The sequence below is a fragment of the Astatotilapia calliptera genome, chromosome 6 (assembly GCF_900246225.1).
Source record: "Astatotilapia calliptera chromosome 6, fAstCal1.2, whole genome shotgun sequence".
Taxonomy (NCBI): Eukaryota; Metazoa; Chordata; class Actinopteri; order Cichliformes; family Cichlidae; genus Astatotilapia; species Astatotilapia calliptera.
In genome coordinates this window covers 7719790-7746740 of record NC_039307.1, presented here as the reverse complement: position 1 = coordinate 7746740, position 26951 = coordinate 7719790, and the positions used below count along the sequence as shown (strand labels likewise).

The 26951-nt window shown below is 41.0% G+C and overlaps 2 protein-coding genes across 3 annotated transcripts in view; one reads left to right on the top strand and one right to left on the bottom strand.

The window, feature by feature from the left end:
• LOC113023684 (protein Dok-7-like) overlaps nt 1-12624 on the top strand; it is a 70791-nt gene extending 58167 nt beyond the window's left edge. The window contains exons 9-12 of one of the 2 annotated variants that reach the window (XM_026169946.1): nt 8380-8428; nt 9009-9170; nt 9330-9551; nt 10827-12624. In XM_026169946.1, coding sequence (XP_026025731.1) covers nt 8380-8428; nt 9009-9170; nt 9330-9551; nt 10827-10963 — 570 coding nt within the window. In that variant the 3' untranslated portion in view covers nt 10964-12624. The remainder of the gene's footprint in view (nt 1-8379; nt 8429-9008; nt 9171-9329; nt 9552-10826) is intronic. The other variant, XM_026169947.1, reaches the window with a different exon arrangement.
• On the bottom strand, nt 12440-25129 carry LOC113023685 (alpha-2-macroglobulin receptor-associated protein-like). The gene is made up of 8 exons (XM_026169949.1): nt 24824-25129; nt 24204-24348; nt 17746-17876; nt 16745-16865; nt 15329-15484; nt 14437-14519; nt 13711-13887; nt 12440-13201 (listed from the first exon to the last, which is right to left on the bottom strand). Exons 1-8 carry the CDS (start codon nt 24983-24985, stop codon nt 13133-13135), a joined length of 1044 nt encoding a protein of 347 aa, XP_026025734.1. The 5' UTR covers nt 24986-25129; the 3' UTR covers nt 12440-13132.
• Between the last annotated feature and the right edge of the window lie 1822 nt (nt 25130-26951).

Sequence of the window (26951 nt, the reverse complement as noted above, 5' to 3'; positions counted from 1 at the left end):
TCAGCTTCATTTGTATTTTTATTTATCTTTCAACGGTAAAAGAATCCTCAGAAAACTTCCTGGATCAACGTCAAGTAAGGTGAATCAAATCTGTCTGTCTTAACCAAATCAACCACCTTAGTGCAGCAAATAAGCCTGAATCACATCCCTCAAAGGTTCAAAAACACTGGTTTTATTAATAAAATCTATAATGTTCTATTTTATGTTCTTTAATTAAAATAAAAATAAACCACAGCTGTTAATGCTGTGATATATATGCAACATCTGCAGAAAAAAGTTAAACTATTGTATTTACATCCACCTATCAATAATTCTATGTAGACCGAATACTCCAATTATCTATTTAGTATTTTTTCTCTTTAATGTCAGAAATTCTGTTGCTAGTAAAATCAAGAGGAAAAATATTTAAGAGCTTGGATTAAAACAGAAACTTGCAGTGGAAGTTAGTTGAAAGTGGAACACCAACACCTGCTAAAATATACCCTTAAACAGTAATTTGGTGACTTTTTTAGTGGGTTTTCTTTTTAAATTAATAGCACCAGAGATCTCAACTTAAGTCTATTTTAATAAGTCTATGGTCTATTTTCCTAAAGCACTTTTCCTCTGTTTGCCCTCTGCTTCACAGTATTACATAACCCTGCAGTGTTTGCAACTGATGCAGCAGCGCTTCAAGCAGCAATTATCTGGCCTTTTCACATAGACACCACTACTTGCTTTGGAACTAATGACTAACTTGGGTGGCTGCTTTTGTAATTGTGATTTACAGTACAGTCGATGCTTTAAAGGATCATTAGGAAGCTGAAAAAACTGTGGAGGGGAGAAAAAAATCTGCCAGAGGAGCAGAAAAGTAGGAAGAATGAATTTCTCTATAAAATATTCTGTTCTGTGATTCAAGCTGAGGCGCTCTAGCATTGCAAACCCTTATCGATGTATCACAGGGCTTTAGGGACAAAACTTTTTTCCTTTCATTTGTTTTAAAATGTGATTTCTTTTTCGCTTCGTTCTGTTCTACAGTGCGGTGCTTTTCTGCACTTGCAGCATGCTTCCTGTGTCTCTTCCATATGGGCAGTTTAGGGGTCCAAATGATTTTAGATGCCTTTGGCCTGAAAACCACAGGGTGAGGAACCATGGTGAGAAGACTTAGAAACAGGCAGAAGTATGTGTGAACCAAAGCCAGGTTCTTCTCACTGTGAGGTGACAGTTCCACCCGCTGAGCCACTCAATCGCCCATATATAGGAAAACAAAATCAGTGTGGGTGTCTGTCGCACACCTGTCTCGAGCTGGCGTTGTTTTGATTTTCATACTTTTGTCTGAAACCTCAAATGCTCTCAGAAGAGACTTTCCCACATTGTGTGTAATTAATTTTTTGATGGGTTGTGAAAAGCGCTTCCCCCTTGTAACAGGCAAATTATCATCAGAACAGGAGAGGAAACAGCATGTCTTGTGATTTCTGACAGGTTGTGTAGGAGTGTGTGTGTGTTCATTATACAGCGTGCATGCTGCAGAGAGTGAGAGGGAGCAAAGGGGACTGAAAAAGTTAATAAGTAGTGATGAAACTGGCTGAAATCCTCAGAGAGGAGAATCCCACTGTGTGAAACACAAATGAGTTTTCCTTATTTTCATTCCTCAAGAGTTGGTGGTTCAGTGTAGCAGAAACTCAGCGTCCTTCATGTTTGGTAATGGTTAGAATACCTAAATTCTAGGGGTGCAACGATACTCGTATCGATATTGAACCGTTCGATATAGTGCTTTCGGTTCGGTACGCATATGTATCGAACAATACAAAATTTGTAATTTATTTTATCAACTTTCCTTCTGACGATGCTGTCTGTGTTGAGCGCTCAGTGAATCTGCGTTCGACTACTCCGCCTAGGCTGCACTGTCGAGCGCAGATCCACTGAGCATTCAACACAGACAGCATCGTCAGAAGGAAGAGCGCAGGGCAAGCTAGCGAGACAGAAGTTAAGCTCTCCTTGCAACATGGCAAATTGAACCTCCCCCACCCTCATTCAGATCTGGCGTTTGGAATTATTTTGGGTTTCATGTGACATATGACCCTGAAGGTAAGCGCATCATGGACTAAAGTAAAACAGTATGTTGGATGTGCCACGCAATGCTCAATTACATGGGTGGGAACTAGTGTGTTAGCGCAGTTAGCTCGTTAACGTGTTGGCCGTCTAGCCCCACGCACGGCGATCAGGGGTAGCTCGTTAACGGAGATTTGCCGTGTTGTGGCGTTAACGTCATTTCAACGAGATTAACGCTGACAGCACTAGTGGGAACACAATGAATATGACTGCACATTTATGCCGACATCATCCTAGTGCAAAGACAAGTGGAAGCAGACAAAAACAACAAACATGCATGCTACAAACTTTACCCGAGTCATTTAGACAGCCGTTAGCACATGATTCTCCTTATGGGGACCTGATATGTTTAATATTGTGGCGAGCTCAGACAAGGAGGAGACGGAGGTATCGTTTGGTCTTGGCTTCCCGTGAGCTAGCCAGGGAGCACAGCCGTTTATTGACATCTGCAGAAGAACACTGGCCGCTAGCTAACTGCTCAGCGCGGCAACCGCACAGCAACAACAACACACAGAGCGCCCTCTGACCCCGGAAGGACACACCGTCGCAGCGAGGAAGGCGTCCACCCGTCACTATGGCAACATAAACAAAACATAACTGTACAACAGAACCCCGAACAGCCCTGACCCGCTACATAGTCCCCCACCTAAGGGGTCAGTCGTCCCCGACGACCCCATTACCCCCACACAAAGTCCTGCAAATGTCCAGGTGCCTTCTTTTGGCACACCGGCCGGTCACGACCGGCGGGGGAAAAGTCACTCGGGTCAGAACATGGGGTGCCACCATCATCCCACTTCTGACACCAATGTGGCGAGCTCAGACAAGGAGGAGACGGAGGTGTCGTTTGGTCTTGCTTCCCGTGAGCTAGCCAGGGAGCACAGCCGTTTATTGACATCTGCAGAAGAACACTGCCGCTAGCTAACTGCTCAGCGCGGCAACCGCACAGCAACAACAACAACAACACACAGGGCGCCCTCTGACCCCGGAAGGACACACCGTGGCAGCGAGAGGGCGTCACCCGTCACTATGGCAACATAAACAAAACATAACTGTACAAACAGAACCCCGAACAGCCCTGACCGCTACAATATGCTGCTGAGAATATAGCCCAGAAGAAGCGTATAGTATAGCTTTAGGTATAGTATAGATTTTGGAAAGAGCCATTTCTCTGTAATAAACTCTCTTTTCCAAAGATGAGTGATTCCTCAATCAGAACAGGGCTGGCAAAATCGCTAGCCCCGGGATGTCGGGCTACCAAAGATCTATCTCTGCCCTGCCCGTCGGGCTATTGTAGGAAGGAAAAATATATGTCAATGCTTTTGCATTCTTTCGGAAATGTAGCTGGGTAATTATGTCATTGGCATCGGTGAGCCACTGTCAATATGTGACATATTGAAATCGCGTTTGAATTTGCGCTTGTTCTTTTGCAATCGCGCACTGTGTATAGAGAGCGACAGCACTGATTGGTGAGTGATGATAATTTGCGCACCAATTCCTCTGACATCGTCTTATCAATCGTTAGCTTACTATGCAAACATGACAAGTGAAATCTCCCGCAGCAAGCTTAAACATATGAGAGGTTGATCGCGCAGAGAATCGCTGACCGTTATGTGAGTGCGTGTGTAAAAGCAGCAGGATATATATTTTAGTTCTGCTGAGCCAAATAAGACAGGTCAGGGTGAAGAAGTGACAGCCAAAGAAAAGCTTACCACAAAACGGAAAAGTTATGACAAATCAGACTATAAGGCAAAAAGAAAGTGCAGCTTTATGGTTTCATGGACAAAAGAATTTCTGTGGCTGCAACCAGGGCTGCACATAAGTGGTCCGCAGGTGCGCATTCGCTGTCAAAAAAACCCAAAAAAACGCGCACAAGATATGAAGTTGCAACGCGTGTTTGCATACATAAGATTTTCTGGAGGAGGAAGACATTTGTTTAAAACTCTTAAAGATGTCGAAGAAGCTCCTTTAAGCAATTACTTTGGTGTTCCTCCACCTCCAAAGAAATGTCAGAAGGAGTCCGAACCACAAAAGAAGCACGTATTCTCGGAAAAGTGGTTGCAGGAGGTGAGCTGGCTTCAAACAAATGATGAACGCACAGAGATGTGGTGCGGAATGTGCCGTGAAAATCCCACTCTAGCGGACAAAAACAGTGCCTTTTATATGGACGCAAACACGCGTTGCAACTTCTTATCTGGTGCGCGTCTTTTATTTTGACAGCGAATGCGCACATGCGGACCACTTACACCCGTTAAACTAACATAATGTTCTGCCGGTGTGTTGTTGGTTTTCTCTCGATTTCTGAGTCGACAAGCGCCTTTGTTACTGGGACCAGTCATTTTAAGAAAGGCCCCATTAGAACCCATGAAATGCAAGAAATGCATTATTGCTCAGTCTGCAATATCTTTCCCAGAACAAACACCAATTGCAAATCAACATACTAAAAATAAACCTGAAAAATCTGTTTAGAACAGCGTACTATGTTGCAAAGAGTGAACTACCACTGGCAAAATTTAGCAGTCTTTGCAAACTTCAAAAAGCAAATGGCCTAGATCTTGGTTCCACTTGTCTCTTACCCGAGACTTCAGTGGAAATTTCAAATTCAGGATCTGACACAGACTGATTCATGTCCTACACAGTTCTTACAAGTTCATAGAAATTTCTGTTCAATTAGAACCAAGTATTTGAGTTGATGATTGTAATTTTTATACAATGTTGTAATTTGTTTTCAACAATTTTTTGATTAATGTTTTGTTTCCTTTACAATATTATACTTTAATGTATAATATTGTAAAGGAAACAAAACAGGAAACAAAACATCAATCAAAAAATTGCTCTCTTTTTTTATTCGGGCTACTTACATTTATTTTGGGCTACCAAAACTGAAGAGTCCCTGCCCGAAGGGCTACCAGGGATTTTGAAATTTTGAGAGCCCTGAGATATATTTATTTTTTTAATTACTTTTGTTTCAGCAACATTACATTTAAAAACTGTACTTTTGAGTTAAAATATATATTTATATTTTAATAAATGACAAATTAAAAAGGCATGAACATTTTTTTTGTATCGAAAAAATATCGAACCGTGACACCAAAGTATCGAACCGAACCGTGAATTTTGTGTATCGTTGCACCCCTACTAAATTCCACGTGTACCATCATGTCTGTTGAGACAGACTGTATGATGGATAATATCTGTGAAACTCCAGCCTGCTGTGTTATTAGCTGCTGAGGAGAGGAGTCTGAGCCAGCTATCCTTTAGTCTGCCTCTAAAGATGTCAGCTCTAACCTCTCAGCTCTGCAGCTTTTTTTCCTCTTCACCTCTTGTTCTCTGTTCCCCCTTTTCCTAAGTCTTTCTCCAAACCAGTTTATTTTCAAGCCTCTTTGGCTATAGCTATTTTGCCTCCCTCCTCTGCATCCCCTTTCTCTGTACCTTAAAATCATGCCTTTTTCCTGAATTTTGCAGTAAAAGCAATTAACCGAGCCTTGACAGTATGTCCTCTTATCTCCCACCCAGTGCAGTCATGGTTTAGACAACTACATTACACAAGAGCAGTGGCGGTCAGTGAGGAACACAAGCTACACGCAGGTAAGATTGCATCTGCCCATTTTGGCTTGTGCAGGGCAGGAGCCATAAAATTACTTTTGTAAGATTAAAGCAGGTCTTCAGCTGCAAGAATACTCTGCCCTTTGGAATTAGAAGGGTTTCTGCACTGATTATCTCTAATGATTGCATCTTCAGTCACAATGTTAGAAAAACAAACAAACAAACAAACAAACAAACCCCAAATATGTATAAAAGCCAGGGGGAGTAGAGCTATTACCATTTAGTCAGCTGTGATAAAATAAAGAGGTTCACCTCACACAGATGTTGCTCCCAACACAAGCGTATTGTTTTTTTGTTTTGTTTTGATGCTATAGAATTAGATTTACTATAGAAAATTCAAATTCTGCTCGGAAACAAAACACTGTAAGTAATAAATATTGTTAGTGGAAATGGCAGACATTCGGTCTTCTGTTCATGCATCCTGCAGTGACTGTTTTGACCTTTCCAAAAAGCAAAGTGGTCATTAAAATTCAAATGAACTAATAACACTCAGACAGTTGTATTTTAAGGTCTTTAGAGACTTGCACAGTGATCAGACGGGTATTTGGACCATTTCTCTGGTCTCATAAATAGATCTTGGATGTCTAACCTGAATGACTCTATCCACATCATGCCACAGCATCGATTGGGTTAAGGTCACGATTCCTTGAGTTGGCGATTCACAAGCATTCATTTTCTTCTTTTTCAACCTTTCATAGTTACAGTAATTGGTTTCATTGTTATGTGAATTACTGGCCTGAGGTACCAAAGCAGTCCCAAACAATATATATGTTGTAATCTACAGATGTGAGGGCTATAGGTCTGTAGTCCATGAGTCTGTCTATATCAGTCTTTTTGGGCATAGAAATGATAGCGGAGGCCTTCAGACAGGTGGGAACGGTGGCATGAGTCATGGAGAGTTTGAATCCCTGCCAGTTGGTCCGCACAGGCTTTAACCACAGTCCCTGGGATGCTGTCCGGCCTTCCGGGATTCACCCCAGTCTCCTCCTGACCTCATGTTCCTGGAGGTACAGGGGGGATGTGCTGGGTGAAGGGGAGGTGGGGAGCAGGGTGAGTCGTGGAGGGGTGGTCTCAAACCAAGCAAAAAAGGTGTTGAGCTCCTCTGCAAGTTTGAGGCTGCTGTTAGATGCTTGTGCTGTTTCTACTCTTGATAGGATTGGCTGTCCACCATTACACGAAGAGCACGATGCTCAGTACTAAAGAACTCAAAGGTAAAAGCTCAAAGCGCCCGCAGCAATCTCTTCACATTAAAGTCTCTGTGTATGTGTCCACTATAAGAAAAAGGAAAAGTGTTAAAGGAAGGTCACTACAAACAAAATTACTGCTCTCTACATAAACATTTCAGTCTGATTCAACACTGCAAAACACTGACTGCTGAATGTCTTTTGAAATAACTTAATTTGAAAGAAAAAGGCAAAACACACCAAAATCCTAACTGTAAAGCATGGTGGCAGGGGCATCATGGCTTCGGCTGCCTTGCTACCTCAGGGGCTGGTCACACTGGGATTATGGAGGAAATTTAACAGAAAAGTGTCAGAGCTGTAGTTTATGACCTGAAGTGTGGGCAGCTAAGGTGATCAACAAGAAAACAACCCAAAGAAAAGAAATAAACCAAAAGAAAGGAACTGTTATCAAATGGTCAAGCACTGGCAGGTACTGACCTTCATTTTAATGAGCTGTTCGGACATGACCCGAAGAGTGTTTTTAAATCAAGACATCTCAGAAATCTTTGTCCTGTTTAACCTGCTCATCATCATACAGGAAACATCTGATACAGGCTGCTGCAGCTAAAAGAGGCTTAACGAGTTACCAAGTTAAGAGCTGACTTCTTCCATCTGGGCTGTAAATAATCACTACTTGTCTGAAATGAAGACAAAAATACAACTGCTTTTTGGTTATTAGTCAAACTGAAAAACTTAAAACATCAAGTTTTCATTAATATCTCTATACCTACACAACGTTTATGCTCGAAAAGGAGTAGAATGAAGTTTTAACTTTAAACCCCCCTTTTCAAATTCCATTATTTACTAATCAATATTCAATCGATTATCCCAATGAACCAAAGCAGATACCCTTAGGCAAGGTTATGGACATGGATTCAGAGAGATGCAGGTTCCGAATTCTGCTTGCAGTGTGTCTAAAAGATGTGTGCATAGTATGTGGATTGTAATGTAGTGTCCCTGCAGATAAGCCTGTGGGGGTCACAAAAAGTTGGCAGGCAAACGAATTCTAGTCTACGCTGAGGCTATAGAACGCCTTTAATAGTGACGTCTCAGACGAACAACAGTGAGCGCAGTAGCCCCACCTGCTGTTCACACCTTCTATTTGCAAGCACCAGCCAAGCTTGAAGACGGGCTTTAAAGAGTGGTCTTAAAAGGGTCTTAAACATTGAAACATCGCATTTCAAAGTGAATGAACTGAGAGGATGCATAAAAAGACAGTAGCAGAGTTGCTACTCTTGCAGAGTCCAAGAATCAGTGTATGGAGCTGATTATGGGCATACTAGGCCCCTTTAAGGCCATTAATAAGCATAATTGCATGGTACTTTAATACTCTGAATGGACGACAAAACGCAGCTTCGAATGTTTGTCTTTAAAACTGAGCTGTAAATTGAGACGTTTTTGATTCAATTCAAAAGCACTTTAAGGGAAATCTTTAAAATAATTGTTTGTGTCCCGTATGTTTTAGACTGACAGCTCTCCACTGATGCACCTGACACCTTCTGCAGATTCACAAGGTGTGTTTGTTAATGAAACTGTGTCCTTATTTCATTAGAAGCACTGCAAGATTCTTCCTCCATACAAAAACGTTCTTTCCCCAGAAATGTATTTATATTGTAAATATATGTTTGCAGTTTGCAAATGCAGTTCAGGAAACACAGGCTATATTAATCCAAGTACTGCACTGATGTACAGTTTTATTAATGTACTTTAGATGAGTACTTTTTTGCTTCCACTCCAGTACATTTTAATGAGAAATTATGTTTCAGTACATTTATTCAAAGGGACAATTATCAGTTACTTTCACTTAAAAAGTGAGAGTTTAGCAAATATGAGTCACCGCTGAGACTGAACTACCCGACTGAAAAGGCTGTTAAAAATGACCTTCACCTAAAATGGTGAAATAAATACATGCTGTCTATGGATCAGTAATAATAATTACATAATTTAACTACGTCTGCTGGAAATATTAATAGATGTTTAGCTGATTAATGTTAAATAAGAACTTAAGCGACTGTTTTTTTACATCATTACTTAATGTATACTGCATACTGAATGTTTGAGTCTAATCCTAGTGTCCTAAAAATGTGTTTCCAGACTCTCCTCTCTGTATCAGGGAGGAACGGCACGACAGCAGTGACATCAGTGACATCAGTTCTAAGCTTGCAAGTCTGAAGAAACTGTTGCCATCTCTGCTCTTGCATGCCCCTCCACCACCTCCTGTCCCACCGAGCATGCACAGACCAACATCAGCTTGTGGTAAGAAAATTTGCAATAAATCAAAACATCTCATGTTTTCCTGGTGTAACAGTTTTGTTGTTGCCATACTGACTTCTAACTCTAAAATGAATTACATGTAACACTTTTTGTCCTGGAAACAACAGATTTAATTCCCCTGCTTTCGGTTTTCTCCTTCAGGCATGTTCAGGTTTTCTCACGAGGCTCCTCCGCCTGCATCCCAGGACTGCGGGCCTTGCAGTAACAGCAGTACTAATTATGTCAACATCCCCGTTAGCCCTCTGCTGTATAAAACTAGAGAGCTACTCTACACAGAGCTGGAGCTGCAGAAACCCAGCTCGGCTCCAGGCTCCAGTCCGCACAGTGCTGAGAGAGGTAACTCAGTGCAGCTCTGCAGACTCCGTAAGAACATTGCACCTCAAACAGTTTTAGATAACTATTTATCTTTTCCTGCTGCTGCTTTCTTTTTTGGTTTTATATATGCCAAGTGAATAGCTTCAAATCCCATTTTGCGTGCAATATCTCCACTGTTATAATGCATGGCATGTTTGAGACGTTGTTAGAATATAGAATAGCAAGCAAAGCTGGGGCAAACAGCTATGAAACAGATGGTTGATTTGTTGATTATTCTCTGCATATCTATCATAACAATATGATAGGTATGATGGGGGTCACTGCACTTAGTGCTCTGATTACCACTGGGCTCTTCTTGAGCATCATTTAATGGTAAGCCACCACTATGGATGCCACAGGATGTCAGTTATTGCTTCTATCTGCCGGTTCATACTGGGCAGTATACCGTCCTTCCATGATGGTTATTTGGGGATCTTATGACAGCAATATCCATCTTTGGCCAGCTTATTATCACAGGCAGGTGTTCATAGCCCCCTTGTTGTTGTACCCGGTATAAGGTACTAGGTTGCAACTTTCACCCAAGCGGGTGGGGCTGATGATATTCTCCCCCCAACCTGTCGTCTTGGCTCCCCCTTGCCGTAGCATGTGTGTTGTACCTTCAATCTCTAGCCTTCTTTCGAATGTTGGAAAGCTGAGCTACTAGTTTTTCTCTTGCCCACCTTACTGGACCCAGACATCCCTTACTGGAATCAAACTTGTGACTCCCACTCAAAAGGTCGTCTTACCACTACACTATCACGCTGCGCACACACACACACACACATATATATATGTATATATATATATGTATATATATATGTATGAAAATGTGTTCTTGGATCAGCTCACACTGTTAGGAAAAACCTGATAAATACGTTCAATAAATGAGGAGGTGCAATTCTTTTTTTATAGAAAACAGTCAATTTATTTCCCGGTGCTTCTGTGTAAACTAACTGAATTAACATAATCTGACGTATTTAGACTGTGAAAATGAAGCAATTTATTAGAGGGATGGAAAGCAATTTACATCAGTTAAAACCTAATAAAATGAGAGCATTTCGATTACAGGCAATTTTATGGCTTTTTAATACACAGACGAAGTTAATGTGTTAAATGTGTATTTCAGAAATACCAACTAAAAATCAGTCTGAGGAGACAGAAGGGGCAGAGTGAGGGTATAATGCATCTCTGGGAGACTGGTCTAAGATTATATGACACACTGTAGCAAGACTTTTTTTTATTTTATTTTTTTTTATTAACCCCCTCCATCATTTTCTCATCCAGAAGAGGGCTCCATCAGGTACGCCCACCTGGACATCACTGCCATGGAAACAGCTCAGAGAGTGGGGGCGGAGCATGTTCAGGCCAGGGAGGACAGACTGACTCAGCTGGAGAGCAGGCGGCAAGGGCCACCAAACTGACTCTGGAACGCCCAACTGGATGACACTTCAGAATAGTTTTGACTGCAGATTCTCTCCAACTCTCTGGAAAAGCTGACATACTCCAATGTGGTGGATTATCATACCGGTTATTTTGTACTTAATAACACACCCACAGTTGTGACATTGTAATGAAATTCCCACAGTCCATTCCACTAACGGTAAAGCTTTGGGAGCTTTCTTATGCAGCTTCTATTTTGTGTTAAGTGTTTTTCTCTTACTTGCTTTTAAACTAGCTTTTTCCTGCGTTTGTCTCGATACCTTTTATCACAGAAATGTTACATAGTTGTCTGCTTGGCTTTTATGCAAGATGCAAAAAACTCAACCCCCTCAATGTCTTCTTCAACACAGACATGAAAGTCAAGCCAGTTTAAAACAAAATCATTAACAAGGTCTGTGGTTAAGCAGTAGTTGCAAATGATCTGCTGTGTTTTGGGATCCAGGAAAAGGCCTTAAAGGGGCGATTCCCCAAATTTAGTCATATTTTAAGTCCTTTTAGTATTTTTTGGATCCAGATTTGCCTTATAGGCAAAAATTTCTGGTTTGAGGAGGACACACAAACCCATCCTCAGGTGATCACAAGCGAGTGTACTCAGTGTCAGTCCCAGGTGTGGATTAAAGGGAGGGCTGGGTAAGGAAGAGCATCCGGTATAAAATCTGTGCCACATCAAAAACAGCGAATCCATCTGCTGTGGCAAGCCTTTGGGAATGAGCACGCAGCTGTAACAGTCCTTTTATTATATGAGTCCTGGAACTTTATGATCACACCTTGTATATGCTTTGGATTGATGGAAACCTACCTTACCGATGCCAACAAGTAATCTCAAGACTACCAAGATTACTGGTTGAATGGCTTTAATTATAAGGGGATGGGCGTAAACTATTGTTTATCATCGCTATTGCGTATGGAAAACAATGTATTTACATTTCTTGCTGGGTTGATTTTCTTCAGGCTTTGTGATCACCATATAATTTATGCTACCTCTTTTCACAAGAGGTCACCGACTGCCATTGGGTTTGGATCAAAATAAGATTTCACAGTGAGATAAAGCCCATCTCATCTCATGCCTTACAATTGAATGCCAAGAGCCCCAACTTCCTTGGTGATCATTTCACCTCAAAGCGGAAAAGCATTCGATAAAAATAAGCAGCTTACAGTTATACCCAGGGTGCAAATTACATTAATCCAGGCCCATGTGGTCCAAGCAGGACATGACTAAGTAATCAGCCATCCAGAAACATTATTCATCACAGTAATCAATGCCTCTGCTTCTGGTCTGTGAGAGGCCAGGGACAGATGAATGGAAAAGCATAGTGTTTGTTTCAATTTCTCACCTCCCTCCTGATATCATCAGGACAAATTGTAAAATAATGGATGCAAATTTATTTTTATAATTTTGGTTCCCCACTAGTGTCTCTGAGGAGAAAGAAACGGCATGAGGATGACTCACGAAAATGTAACGTTTTGCAAAAAATATCCTTTAATGTCACTACAGAGACCGCTTTTCTCTACAGTGTATTAAGTGCTTTTATTCATGCCAAAGCATACGAATGTTGTAAATCTGTATTTTTAAAATATTACTGTATGTCTGTTGTTGGCACCTGTATCTTACTGAATATTAAAGATTGCTATTTTATTTTCAGATCACTAGTTTTCAGTGCTTCTACTCTTGATCTTCATTTTATATTGATCAGACAGTTCGAGTAACACCAAAATATGTCAATAGGGAAACTATGAGGTCCTACAGTAGCAACAGCACATATGATGTAATGTGGACAAACAGACCAACTGCACCTGGTCTGGTCAAGACAGCCAATAATGCTGTCTATCCCTTATCTACCACCAACAATAAGACATTATTTCCACTTGTTATACAAATAACTGTTCTATGGAGTACCACACTGGTGCTCACACTTCTATATTTAATTTATCTGTACCTTGACTGACAGTCTAAGCTGCTTTATAATACTTCATGCATATTACATACAAATAACCAGGAATTCACTCATTAAGCATTTCATTCTCTAGAAAAGTAGAAAAAGACTCACAGAAAACACTGATTAAGTTAAAAAGAAATGGTGGCATGGTTGATCAAGGTTGTGTGTGACTAAACAAAAACATTACAGTTCTTTCACTGGTGTGATGACCTCTCAGAGTTCGTTGTGTTGGAGTCCCTGGCGAGAAATCTTGTTGGACAAATCCTGCATATGTTTCTTCATCTGAAATCAAACACACACACGCCATTTAAATGCAAGACCACTATGCAGCTAAACAGGGGCTTGTCAACACAAATGATTATTAGTTTACTTCCTATGAAAACAATAGTTTGCTTGTTTTCATAGTAAATTGTAATTCTGTTCACATTTCAAGCTCAAGTTGCAGGGAGTGAAAACTGGAAAACCAGTTGTCTTGATTTTATTTATGCATTTATGTTACTGTATTGGCAATGTTTGTTATATGCATCTGGCCTTACAGCACACGTTAATACATACACTTCACTTAGATAAGTGTGGATGGCTTTGAGATGGTTATAAACTTTGAAGCGCAAACAAAAAGCTGTGAAAATAAAAAGCCACTTAACACTGGGATTACTGCAGTCCTCCAACAACCAGACCTTTCCAGCCTTACAAGCAATTACCAAATACTACATATAATTATTCATTTCTAATGCAGGTGAGAAGTCAAACAGCATATTAAATGCTAAGAGAACCTCTTTATTCTTACTTACCTTGTAGCCCATCTCCCTAGTCTTCTCAGCGAGTGTGTCATACTTTTCCTTGTTCCTCTTGATGTGCTCCTTGTCTCCTAGAGCCTCCACATGCTGCAACTTCTGATGGGACAACTCCAGCTGCTCCTTGTAATGACTGTGCTTCTCTACCTTAGTCTCAAAGTGACGTAGCTCCTCCTAAATGAATAAGAGCAGCCAACATAGAGGGGTGTAAGTTCAGTTAACCTTCAGTTACATGCACAGCTGAACAAGTAGCTTATATGTATCTCAAGAGGCAAATAGAAGTTAAGTGCCACAGAGGAAATTCAAGCTGAATGTTTCCTGTGATAGATTTGATCCTGAAACCTGATAGAAACCCCAAAACATTTAAATTGAGTTGTTCACTGCAATCTGCTGCCCAAGGGGACAAACGGTGAAAGGAGCACAACGAGATCCAGGAGAGTGGAATACTTGTGAATTTCAAAAGTGCAATACATAAAAATATGATCATAATAAGTTGCACTTTCCGTGGCTTACAGTACACAAGTAGTACTTAGCTACTAAGTAGTGGAAAATAATACAGTTAATGCTTCTGTGCCAGAAGAGCGCTCGATTAAAAAGTTTTGTGGAGTTGGAGTCAAAGTTAGATTGTAGCACCACATTAAAACAAAAAGTGTCATTTAGGAACAGACAGGGCAAGAGCGTGTCCAAAAACATAAAAACAGTCACAAGAGATGTAAGCACTACCTTGAGAGACTCTAGCTCATCGTTGCTGAGGTTGGTTCTCTTGGCAGCCTCCCACAGTTCAATCACACGCGGCTCCCGAAACTCTACAGACCAGGAAGGGAAAGGCAGATGAAAAGATAAACAATCCAAAGAGACATTTTGGAGCCACAAACACTCAAGAGAAAGGGAGCTCTGAGGAGGAGCAGTCGCAGCAGATATTTCATATCATGCAATCACAACAACCTATCACTTTATAGAAATACACACAAAATATGAAAGAGGCAAAATGCTCGCATTAAGAATTTAATCTTGAGGTGCTGTCACACACTCTCTCTTCGCTCCTGAAGTACTACAAAACTGCAACACTGCAAGTGTAAAAGAAAAAAAAAAAAAAAAAAAAAAGAGGGAAGGGGATCAAAAACAGATTTCTGCAAGAGGAAGCAAAGACGTGAGGGGAACGAGTGGTTTAGTAAGAAACAACCTGGAGGTAAAGGCGCAGCAACAAAATCATTATGAATCAGCAGAAGGTACAATGCCTTCATCTAAACTTCTCAACAACCTCCCGCTGAAACCTGTACCTGCAAGTGAAGCCTAACACAAACTGCAGCACACTCAACTAACAGCAGCCTTACATATCTGAGGAGTGGAGATAAAATGCACTGTTGAGTGAAATGTTTCGTCTGTTAAACAGCACAAGGCCGAGCTGTTTGACGTCACTGGGCGAATGCAGCGTAGTGAGCTGCTTTCAATGAACGTCTTTAAAAATGCAAAACACTTAAAGCCATCAGCTGTGATACAGTAATGTGTTATTATGATTACAACTCCCAGTAATTAAGCTGATGAGATAAATGTAGCGTCTAATGGAGATGCAAAAAGAGACAAGCGGGGAGTGTGTGTGCTTTTCATGTCTCACCGCTATCTTCACTGAAGCCCTCGTGGCTGAGCTTACGGAGGCGCTCAAAGCCCTGGTTGAGGTCTCTCATTTTGTGCTTCAGCTCTGTGTGCTTCTGCTGCAGCACGTGCTCTTTGGTATCACCCTCCAGGGGAGAGATCACGTTCTTGTGTATTTCTGTTGAGAGGAACAGATGAAAGGAAATAAAGGGGAGAAGAGGGAGAGAGGGGGCAAATTAGAAGTGAAAAGCCCGCAGGGTAGTGTGGGTGGGTTAGATAGGAGTGAGGGCAGAGGAGATGGATGGAGAAAATGAGGGATGGATGACAGAAGGGAATAGGAAAGAGACAAAAAGTAAATTAAACTAATAAAAGACAAAAAGAAAGGCAGTTTTTATTAGCAGCTTTTTACATTATTACATTAAATAACCCGTTAAAGATTAAGGTCATTTTAGAAAACTGGCTTATTTGTCATTTATTTAGCAACTTTTTCAGGAGAACCTTGAACAGCCTGTGTGGTGCTAGAAAAAAGTAAAAGCCAAACAAAGCCTAAGTGTACAGCACCACACTGACTAAATGATAACGGTTGACATTTGGATGAGAAAAGGGGGAGAAAAAAAGAAGAGAAGCCAAACTGGATGAAAACTGAGGAACCTAGACAGGCAGTGGATGGAGGTGGAGGTACTGTGGAAGTTCACAGACAATCCCTCAAGGCAACATGTGATTGGCTTAATATTTAAAAGCATCAGACAAGCAGAAGAAATACCCCCGGCTTGTATGGCAAAAACGCAGCGCTGTGCAGCGCTATCGGGAAAGTTCTGGCACGTAACAGCTGCAAAGTGTCAAGTCACATCCGAAGACGTGCCTGTCCTCCCCGTGCCTACTTGAAACACAGTGGGGCCTGTCAGCTCCTCTTAAAACTCACAGCTTGATGTGATTTGACAAGCACTGATAGAGCACAAAGTAGTGGGTGGTAACATGTGCAGTCTGATACCTGCCACCTACGTATATGACCACAAGACTGAGCAGACAGACAGAGAGCACTTCAGACTTCAACCCTATAAAACACGGGTGTGCAGAACAGCCATGGCATCTAGAAAATATTACTTTATAACCTTGTAAGCCTTATTTCTTACATTTCTTACATTTACTCCGCTTTATGTTTTTTAAAATGATTCTGATATGATCACAAACACCAGCTAGGTCTGCAGAGAAAAAAAAAATAGCAGTAAATGGCATAAAAGGGTCAATAAGAGCTGCTAAGATAGAAAGGGATATTCTGCAGGAGATCTCTTGAATAGACGAAGGATGAAGCAACAGAAAGGAGGACTGGGTTGAACTGCTTTTAAACCTGGCCTCAGAAAACACTAATAAAGCTAAACAGAAGTAGTGCGACACACGCGCCTGCAGCGGATCAAAGGGAGTGATTCACATGGCTCACCCTCAGTCCTGCTGACGGTGTCCATGAGGATGTTGTACTCGTGGATCTTGTCCTTGTGGTGCTGGAACTCCCTCTTCAAGTTCAGCAGCTCCTCATCAGAGAACTTCCCCGAGATCTTAGCCTGGTGGGGGAAGAGGCATTAGAGATATAGTTAGTTTCAAAGGCATCAGAAGAACGAGGATCTTTTGCATGGGAAAGAATTTACTATTACAAGTAGCAGTAAAAGAATCAACGCTTAGTACAGCAGGACTGTTTGGTAAGAGTCTGAGAAGGTTTAGGCTTATTAAGTGTAGTGATTTTAATGATTACATTTATATGAATATTTTAAAGCCAATCAACTATATTGGACATATAAAAATAGTCAGAGATTGCTCATTTTCACACAAAGACTTTAGAAAATTGGGGAGTTGGTGTCTACGGTGTGAATGCTGGGGTGGAAGAGAAGCTGAAACAGTGATGCAAGGCAGCAATCAGCACTTGCATTAGTGTTGTCAGTGTGTGATGCAGCTCGAATTTCCTTCTTGAACTAGCTCACGCTGCTCCCTTTGTGACTGGTTGGCCATTAAACAAGTTTAGATCTTACAGATTTGATGTAATTTGATCAATGAGTCTTGAAGTTCTGATTAGACTGAATGTATCTGTTGACTGTGTATGGAAGAATGTGGCAAAAATGTATTTGTCACGCAGTAGTGGATTTGCTGTGTTCAGTGAAAATGATGAAATCAGAGACTCACTAAACATTTTACAAGCTTGTTACCTTGTAAAGTGTTTAGTTCTCTTGTTCTTTGTTTCTTGGAAGCCGAGTGGCACTAAGCTGATCTGAAGTTCATGTCCATAAGTTTTTCTTTTTACTGGCTGTGATAAGGTTTTTAATGAGGAACAGCAACAGGGTTGGCATTGAAGTCTTACAGTTACACTACAAACAATGCAAGCATTAAATCAAAGCACCTTACATAAAGCAATACTTCAGCATTTTCAGAATTATGCACACAAACACAAACCTTGTTCCAGAGTTTGTCCAGTCTGGGATCCTCAAATGCATCTTCCTCCTTGATGTCGTGATCTTTCAGTGAGTTGCTCTCCAGTGGCCGTGTGTCCCTTTTCCCATCCATCCCATACTTGGCGAGGATCACTGCATAACACAACCACAAGACTTTAAACAAACGCTGTGTTGAATTATCCTGACATGAGCCTCTAAGGAACAACAACAGAGGCTGTATCTTGGGAGGAAGCGGGAGATAGGCAAGAGAATCTAAAGTGACTAAGACATGCATATTAATCATTTAACAAGACTCTAAACCCCTTGACAGTAACTCATAAATTTCAAAGGAAACATCAAGGGGAGTAGGATCCCTAATGAAGGTAACGAAGAAGTAGAGCCAGACCAATATTTTAGTCAGTCGATGTCGGACTATAGATATATTTTTAGTGGTTATTTTATTTTCCTGGGGCCTTTCTGTGTGGAGTCCAGCTTCTTCCTAAAATCCAAAGACATGCAGTTAGTAAGGTTAAGTTAACTGGTAATTCTAAATTGTCCATAGGTTTGAATGTGAGTGTGAATGGTTGTCTCTCTCTGTGTTAGCCCTGTGACAAGACTGGCAACCTGTCCAGGTGTGTACCCTGCCTCTCGCCCTATGGTAGCAGCGATAGGCTCCAGCTCCCCCGTGACCCTGACAAGGATAAGTGGAAGAGAATGGAATATGCATTTGTTGTCTAATATAAGCATATACTCTTTTCTTCCCCTGAAGAAAAGCAAAAAAGATGCTTGGTGTAATTTAAAAACTTTGTAATCACATAGTTGCTGCTGACTTAATGCATCACTGCACGTAATTTTCTCCCAAATGCGAAATTAATCACTTTCCACCAGCTTCATCCAGTTATGAGTTTGTCATAGTTTCTATCATATATCAGCCAAATCTACATAAACTGTGACTTAGCAGCAAAACACAGTCAGATGTTACCCTGACTGACATATGATGACAGCCTTCTCTGCTTTCTTTATAGCAACTAAATACCAGCCAAACAATAACTTGGTCAACTCTACTGAGTCAAAGACCTCTGGGAAATCATTTTGGGCCAGTAAGAATAAGTCTGTGCCTAAGTTAATATGGAAAAAGTGAGCAGTAAGTTCTGATCTATTATAAAGCTATAGCTCTTTGGGGGCAGGGGTGGGACATGGTAAATGGACTGGTTCTTATATAGCACCTTTCTACTCTGAGCTCTCAAGGCTACTTGTCTCACTCACCCATTCACACAAGCACTTTCTTCTATGTAAGTGCTTTCTATCTAACATTCACACGCATTCATACTCGGATGGATGCACTGGAGAGCAACTTGGGGTTAGTATGTTGCCCAGTGATATTTGGCATGCAGACTGGAGCAGATGGTGATCAAACAAACTTCTGATTAGTAGGTAACCTGCTCTGAGTGAGCTACAGCCACCCTGGACAAAGGCCAACTTCATTGGATTTATAGGTTTCCTTTCAGGATTGTTTGAGTGCCCATGTCTGCTGTATTATATTATATTTCTGTCTATATAGCACATGATAAGTAGGGGTGCAACAATACACAAAATTCTCGGTTCGGTTCGATACTTTGGTGTCACGGTTCGATATTTTTTCGATAAAAAAAAAATGTTCATGCCTTTTTAATTTGTCATTTATTAAATTTTCACGGCACATTCCGCACCACATCTCTGTGCGTTCATCATTTGTTTGAAGCCAGCTCACCTCCTGCAACTACTTTTCCGAGAATACGTGCTTCTTTTGTGGTTCGGACTCCTTCTGACATTTCTTTGGAGGTGGAGGAACATCACAGCAATTGCTTAAAGGAGCTTGCTTCTTCGACATCTTTAAGAGTTCTAAACAAATGTCTGTCCTCCTTCTGAAAATCTTATGTATGTAAACACGCGTTGCAACTTCTTATCTTGTGCCCGTTTTTTATTTTGACAGCGAATGCGCACCTGCGGACCACTTATGTGCAGCCCTGGTTATTTCGCTTGTCATATTGCAGCCACAGAAATTCTTTTGTCCGTGAAACCATAAAGCTGCACTTTCTTTTTGCCTTATAGTCTGATTTGTCATAACTTTTCCGTTTTGTGGTAAGCTTTTCTTTGGCTGTCACTTCTTCACCCTGACCTGTCTTATTTGGCTCAGCAGAACTAAAATACTGTGGCGAGCTCAGACAAGGAGGAGACGGAGGTGTCGTTTGGTCTTGCTTCCCGTGAGCTAGCCAGGGAGCACAGCCGTTTGTTGACATCTGCAGAAGAACACTGCCGCTAGCTAACTGCTCAGCGCGGCAACAGCACAGCAACAACAACAACACCACACAGGGCGCCCTCTGACCCCGGAAGGACACACCGTCGCAGTGAGAGGGCGTCACCCGTCACTATGGCAATAAAAACAAAACATAACTGTACAAACAGAACCCCGAACAGCCCTGACCCGCTACATAGCCCCCACCTAAGGGGTCAGTCGTCCCCGACGACCCCATTACCCCACACAAAGTCCTGCAAATGTCCAGGTGCCTTCTTTTGGCGCACCGGCCGGTCACGACCGGCAGGGGAAAAGTCACTGGGTCAGAACATGGGGTGCCACCATCATCCCACTTCTGACACCAATGTGGCGAGCTCAGACAAGGAGGAGACGGAGGTGTCGTTTGGTCTTGCTTCCCGTGAGCTAGCCAGGGAGCACAGCCGTTTATTGACATCTGCAGAAGAACACTGCCGCTAGCTAACTGCTCAGCGCTGCAACAGCAGAGCAACAACAACAACAACAACACCACACAGGGCGCCCTCTGACCCCGGAAGGACACACCGTCGCAGCGAGAGGGCGTCACCCGTCACTATGGCAATAAAAACAAAACATAACTGTACAAACAGAACCCCGAACAGCCCTGACCCGCTACAATATATATCCTGCTGCTTTTACACACGCACTCACATAACGCTCAGCGATTCTCTGCGCGATCAACCTCTCACATGTTTAAGCTGCGGGAGATTTCACTTGTCATGTTTGCATAGTAAGCTAACGATTGATAAGACGATGTCAGAGGAATTGGTGCGCAAATTATCATCACTCACCAATCAGTGCTGTCGCTCTCTATACACAGTGCGCAATTGCAAAGTGAAAGCAAAAAACAAGCGCAAATTCAAACGCGATTTCAATATGTCACATATTGGCAGTGGCTCACCGATGCCAATGACATAATTACCCAGCTACATTTCCGAAAGAATGCAAAAGCATTGACATATATTTTTCCTTCCTACGATAGGCCGACGGGCAGGGCAGAGATAAATTTTGGTAGCCCGAAAAATCGCTAGCCCAGGGACGTTGGGCAGGCGATTTTGCGAGCCCTGTATCTGATTGAGGAATCACTCATCTTTGGAAAAGAGAGTTTATTACAGAGAAATGGCTCTTTCCAAAATAAAAGCGATACTATACGCTTCTTCTGGGCTATATTCTCAGCAGCATATTAAACATATCAGGTCCCCATAAGGAGAATCATGTGCTAACGGCTGTCTAAATGACTCGGGTAAAGTTTGTAGCATGCTGCTTGTTGTTTTCTGCTTCCACTTGTCTTTGCACTAGGATGATGTCGGTGTAAATGTGCAGTCATATTCGTTGTGTTCCCACTGGTGCTGTCAGCGTAAATCTCATTGAAATGACCTTAACGCCACAACGGCAAATCTCCGTTAACGAGCTACCGCAGATCGCCCGTGCATGGGGCTGGACGGCCAACACGTTAACGAGCTAACTGCGCTAACACACTAGCTCCCACCCATGTAATTGAGCATTGCGTGGCACATCCAACATACTGTTTTACTTTAGTCCATGACACGCTTACCTTCAGGGTCATACGTCACATGAAAACCAAAATAGTTCCAAACGCCAGATCTGAATGAGGGTGGGGGAGGTTCAATTTGCCATGTTGCAAGGAGAGCGTAACTTCTGTCTCGCTAGCTTGCCCTGCCCTCAGTGAATCTGCGTTCGACTACTCCGCCTAGGCTGCACTGTCGAGCGCAGATCCACTGAGCGCTCAACACAGACAGCATCGTCAGAAGGAAAGTTGATAAAATAAATTAAAAATTTATTTTGTATTCGATACATATGCGTACCGAACCGAAAGCACTGTATCGAACAGTTCAATATCGATACGAGTATCGTTGCACCCCTAATGATAAGGCTGCCAATGGCTTTTAAAAACAACCTAGAATGAATATTTTTTCAAGACATTAAGTAGTATTTGTCAATTAATTAATTTAGTAGCAGTGGCATCGTGAACAACCCCACAATTTTGCAGAATGTCTACATCATAAAGTGAATAAGACAAGAGATAATAATAATAATAATAATAATAATAATAATAATAATAATAATAATAACGATAATAAGCACATTCAAAAACCTTCAGGAAAGATAACTATTATTATTGGCAAATAAAAAGGTAAATATTTGTCAGTGACTGTTAACCGGTCCAGGGTGTACCAGCCACGCTCCAGTTATTCTGTGACCCTGAACTGAATAAGTGGTCAAAAAAAAAATTTGATGAATTTGGCAAATTGAAAAACAAAGCATATAAAGATGGACTTGGGACTGAGAAATCTCTGCCCTCATTATTCTCCAGTAAACGTTTATTGTAGGTGCTGATTCAGCACCATCACAGCATTTTTGCAAATCACCAGTGTCATTTATTAACTTCAATAAGTGTGTTTACATATACAGCATGCTAGTTTAAAATCTTTATTAAGACCGTAGAAAATCTCTGTGGTGCTGGAGGAGTTAAACAGTTTACATTGCACACTTTCATCGTTGTGTGTTTACGTTCTCCGACTGACCGGTGTGAGGAGTGTCTTTTGACATATAAAATACATCAAGAACAAGCGCAGAGGAAATGAAGGTAATGAGGGAGACAAAATGACTGTGAAGCTCAATTAGAATGAGTTAAGGAGAAGGACAGGATTCAGCATGGAAAAGATGACTCGACATGCTCCTTAAAAAATTATATTTAGCCAGCTAAAGGAGGGACTGTGTTGCTCTGCCTGTAGCAGGAAGGTCACTGCACCACAGGGGAGCGAGGAAGGAGAGGAACCAGAGCAGGTGGACTGCTGGCCGAGCTCTCACAAGGAATAAAGGGAGATACAGTATGCCTATCCTTTAAAATCATACAATAGGACCTCAGTCTAAACACTGCTAAATACTACATAAAGAATATCTAAAGTGTAATTCAAAATACAGAAATATCTTTTTACCCACAGCCTGAATAGCACATAAAATAAAATTGGTATGCTTTTAGTAACTCATCTGCCAGGTGACAAGTGAACAGATTAAGTGAGATATGAAGAGTGCTACTGATAACAGCAGGAAGGAGCAGTGGGGGAATCACTACCACAGCTTAGAAGTATGACCTTCAGAGTTTATTTTAAATGACAAACCAGTACATCAGAATGTTTACTCCGGTTAAACTTTTACTTTTATGGTCAAGTATGCGATCCTTAAACTTTGCCATGTTTAGCACATATACTATAAAAAGTACATGTACTTAATCTATCATTAAACATTTTCTTTGTCTTTGTTCGATTGACATCTACAGTATATGCCTTGACTAAATTAGACCTACCTAAACAATCTGTCTTAACATGTCTCTTTTTAGCACTGGGTTTAAATGACATTGAAATTCAGAAAGTTTGTAAAAGTTAGATTCAAGATTATTATTATTTTCTTACACCACTAGCAAAGCAATTTAGGACCCGTTTCATGTCTACAGTGGCAAGAAAAATGGAGGATCTCAGACAGTTTTACAAGATAAAACTTCTGTAAAGTCTTTTGTTTGTGTTTTTGCATGAGAGGATTTCGTTTTATTATTTTCCAAGGTTTAAAACAAAAACTAAAGATGCTGTTCTCAAGCCAGGTGTCATTAACCTTCTGCTTTCCCATATTAGACAAAAAGAAAATTAAAAGGAATAACTTTAAATTCATTAACTCTAAAAATATCTGTCTTTTTGATGAGAGAAGATGGCTCTTACCAACGCATCGTGACCCACTGATTAGAGAGGCAAGATAAGATGCTGAAGATGGAACTACTATGCAGGAGAGAAGGAGGCAGATCACAGAGGGGGTTCATAAATGTAATTGAAGAGGACATACAGAGGGTTGCAGTGGCAGAGAGGATGGAAGATGATGCTAGGGATAGGCTAGATGATCTGCTGTGGTGGCCCCTAAAGGAAGCAGTGAAAGGAGAGGAAGAAGAAGAAATCCTGTGATACTCTCTGTTCCTGTTTTTTTGTTGGCTTTAGTGACTACCAGTGTGTTAGGATACGTTGCAGTCATTATTACTAATCAAACCCATAAAAAATGTCAGTACAGGGATTGTTAAAGATGGTGATTAAGGATCTAGAGGAAACTGACTCAGGACAAAGCTCTAACTACTGCTGATTGAAGCAGTCTGCAGTTTGTCTTACCATGGAAGTTGCGCCTGAGCTGGGCCTCCTTCTCCCCATTTTCATCGAATCCCTCCACCTTCATTTTTTTCCACTGCAGCTCATCTTTCTCCTGGATCTTCAGGTCACTGTGCAGCTCAGCCTGTCGGACTGGAGACAACTGCATCTGTTAAATCCAAAAGAGTAGAAAATGTTGGCTTTGTTAGACAGGCAGAGGGAGAAAGTTTGCAGAAACAGAAAAGTACACAGAGAGATATTTTTTTTTCCATAATCCTACTGGAGAATTTTGCTCACAATAACAGTCTATTAAATATTGACCAAAGGTCTGATGAGGCAGCTGAAGAGGCAGTTAAATGCTAAATGATGCTCACTGGGATTAGCCGCAGTAAAACGCATTTTTCAACAATTTTCCAATACCAAGCTTGGCCCACCGTCTTAGCTGTAAGTACCAACTTCACAATGAACAAAAGACGCCTGATTTTTTTTTCCAACTAAGGAAACGTCCACCTGATCCCCTGGGTCTGTGCATAGCTCAGTACGTCGATCATGTATCTCTTATTGCCCTGTCTTCATTGTTTCAGCATTTTCCTCAAATTATTTGTGCTACATGAATCGTGCTGTTGATCGTCTTAAATACATACCCTTTGAGCTTTCTCCCAGACCTGGTTTAGCTTAGCTATCCTGAACTCCACTGCCTGCCCATCTCTGTCATTCGGTTTGGGCTCATTCAGCTCCCGGGAGTATTTCCCGGCCATTACACCAACGCCGAGACACAAAGCTGCGAACAAACACTGCAGCCTCATTTTCAAAACAACTCTGCGCAACTAACGACAGAAAAACACCACCAAAATACTTAAATGAACCACACAGCACCACAAACGGGGTATTGTTGTGATTCACTGGAGTACCGAAAGTCATATGCTCAAAAGAGGCGGGCATTTCCGCGAGAAGTGCACTGTGGGATATGTATTTTCTTGGCGCAGCCTTTCTGTAGCTACTAAAGCGGAAAGAGCGTTCCTTGAACTACACTGGAAATGCCGCTCTGCGCTGTTACCTAGCAACAAGGCTGCAGACTCCGACAGCAAATAGAAAGCCTCCACGCGTTTACTGTACTAGTATGGATGCTGTCTCTATTTTCAAGTACCCGTTGAAAAGACCAAGTAACTTTAAAACACTGGGATGACGGAAACACCGCTTTCTTAAAGGAGATACCAAAGAAGATACCTGTTAACTGGATGCGAAGTTTTTCTAAAAGAAAACGAAAAGAATTTGATATCCATTATTATTATTATTATTATTATTATTATTATTGGATACTGTGTAAAATATAAGTAAAAACAAAAAGCAATGATTTGCAAATCTCATAAGCCCATATGTTATTCACAAAACTACACAGAAAACATATAAAATGCATAAGCTGAAAAATGTTTTTCAGCTTATGCATTTTAAGCTGAAAAACATTTTTTCAGCTTAAAATGAAAAATGTTCTCATTTGTTGTTGGTACCTACAGCTAAGAAGGTGGGCCATTAGTTAACACTTCAATAAAAATGTTAACTAATGTTAAACTTGATGGCAGCAACCTGTTTTACTACTTGTGTAGCATCGCCTCTTCTTTTAACTACAGTCTCTAAGCATCAGTCCTGGGTACTTTTTGTGTTTAATGATACAGCAAATGTTTTCAGTTGGTGAAAGAACTGAACTGCACACAGGCCAGTTTAGCATTGAAAGGCTACCTAAAGATTTGACTTTTTGTTTTATTACAATAAAAGGTAAAACATTTACAAAAATCAAGCCTGTACATGAGTGACACCACCTATTAACACGGTGTGGTAGAAAAAAAAGATAATATAATATAAAACCCATAAAAATAAGCCAGCAAACAAACAGAAACCCTGCAAATCAAACCAGAACAAACAAACAAACCAAAACAGGCAAACAGATAAAAAACTAAAAACTGTGTGATCCTTCAAAATTGATCTAAATGCCAAAAAATGTATAAGGAGAAAAGCTTTTATCGTTTGAAATCACTGAGAAACAGAAGAAAACTACTTTTACAGTTTGGGTCAGTGGTCAGTTACCTTATAAGTTTAAAGGAGTTAAAACACACACACACACACACACACACACACACACACACACACACACACACACACACACACACACACACACACACACACACACACACACTATTATTAATAGTTGGTTTTGCTCACTACATATCAAAAAAAGCTGAGATAATCAAAATTTTTGAGAGACAAAATACATTTTTTATTATTGATCCGACCTTGAGTATATTGTTTCTATAGCGTTCATGCTTATATACCACAATAACTGAAGTGAATTCAGTTAGACTATATTAAACTGTGAGGACAAAAAAAGTGAGACAGAAACACATTATACTGCACTTCTTGATAAAATTGTTTCAGAACTTTATTGTCAATAAATCTGATCCAGCTGAAACTGAATTGAAGTGAAGTGAGGCTGGGAGAGAGAAAAACAATAATGGGTTTGTGGGCGCGTGCTATGCAGCATCTCACAGGCGGCATCAAAAGTCCAAAACAAATCACACAGTCATTTGATCAGAAATCTAACACAGTCCTTCAGGATGAATCCAGTCATATTCCCAACAGAATGTAGACATTAGTGTTTAAAAGTTAGTGGTCTGTGTCAATTTGATCATCTAAAAATGAAAAGATTTACATGTGCATATATTGAAATTTGAAGACACAGCCTGCCAAAAGCAAATAAACAGATGTTTCTGTGATTTT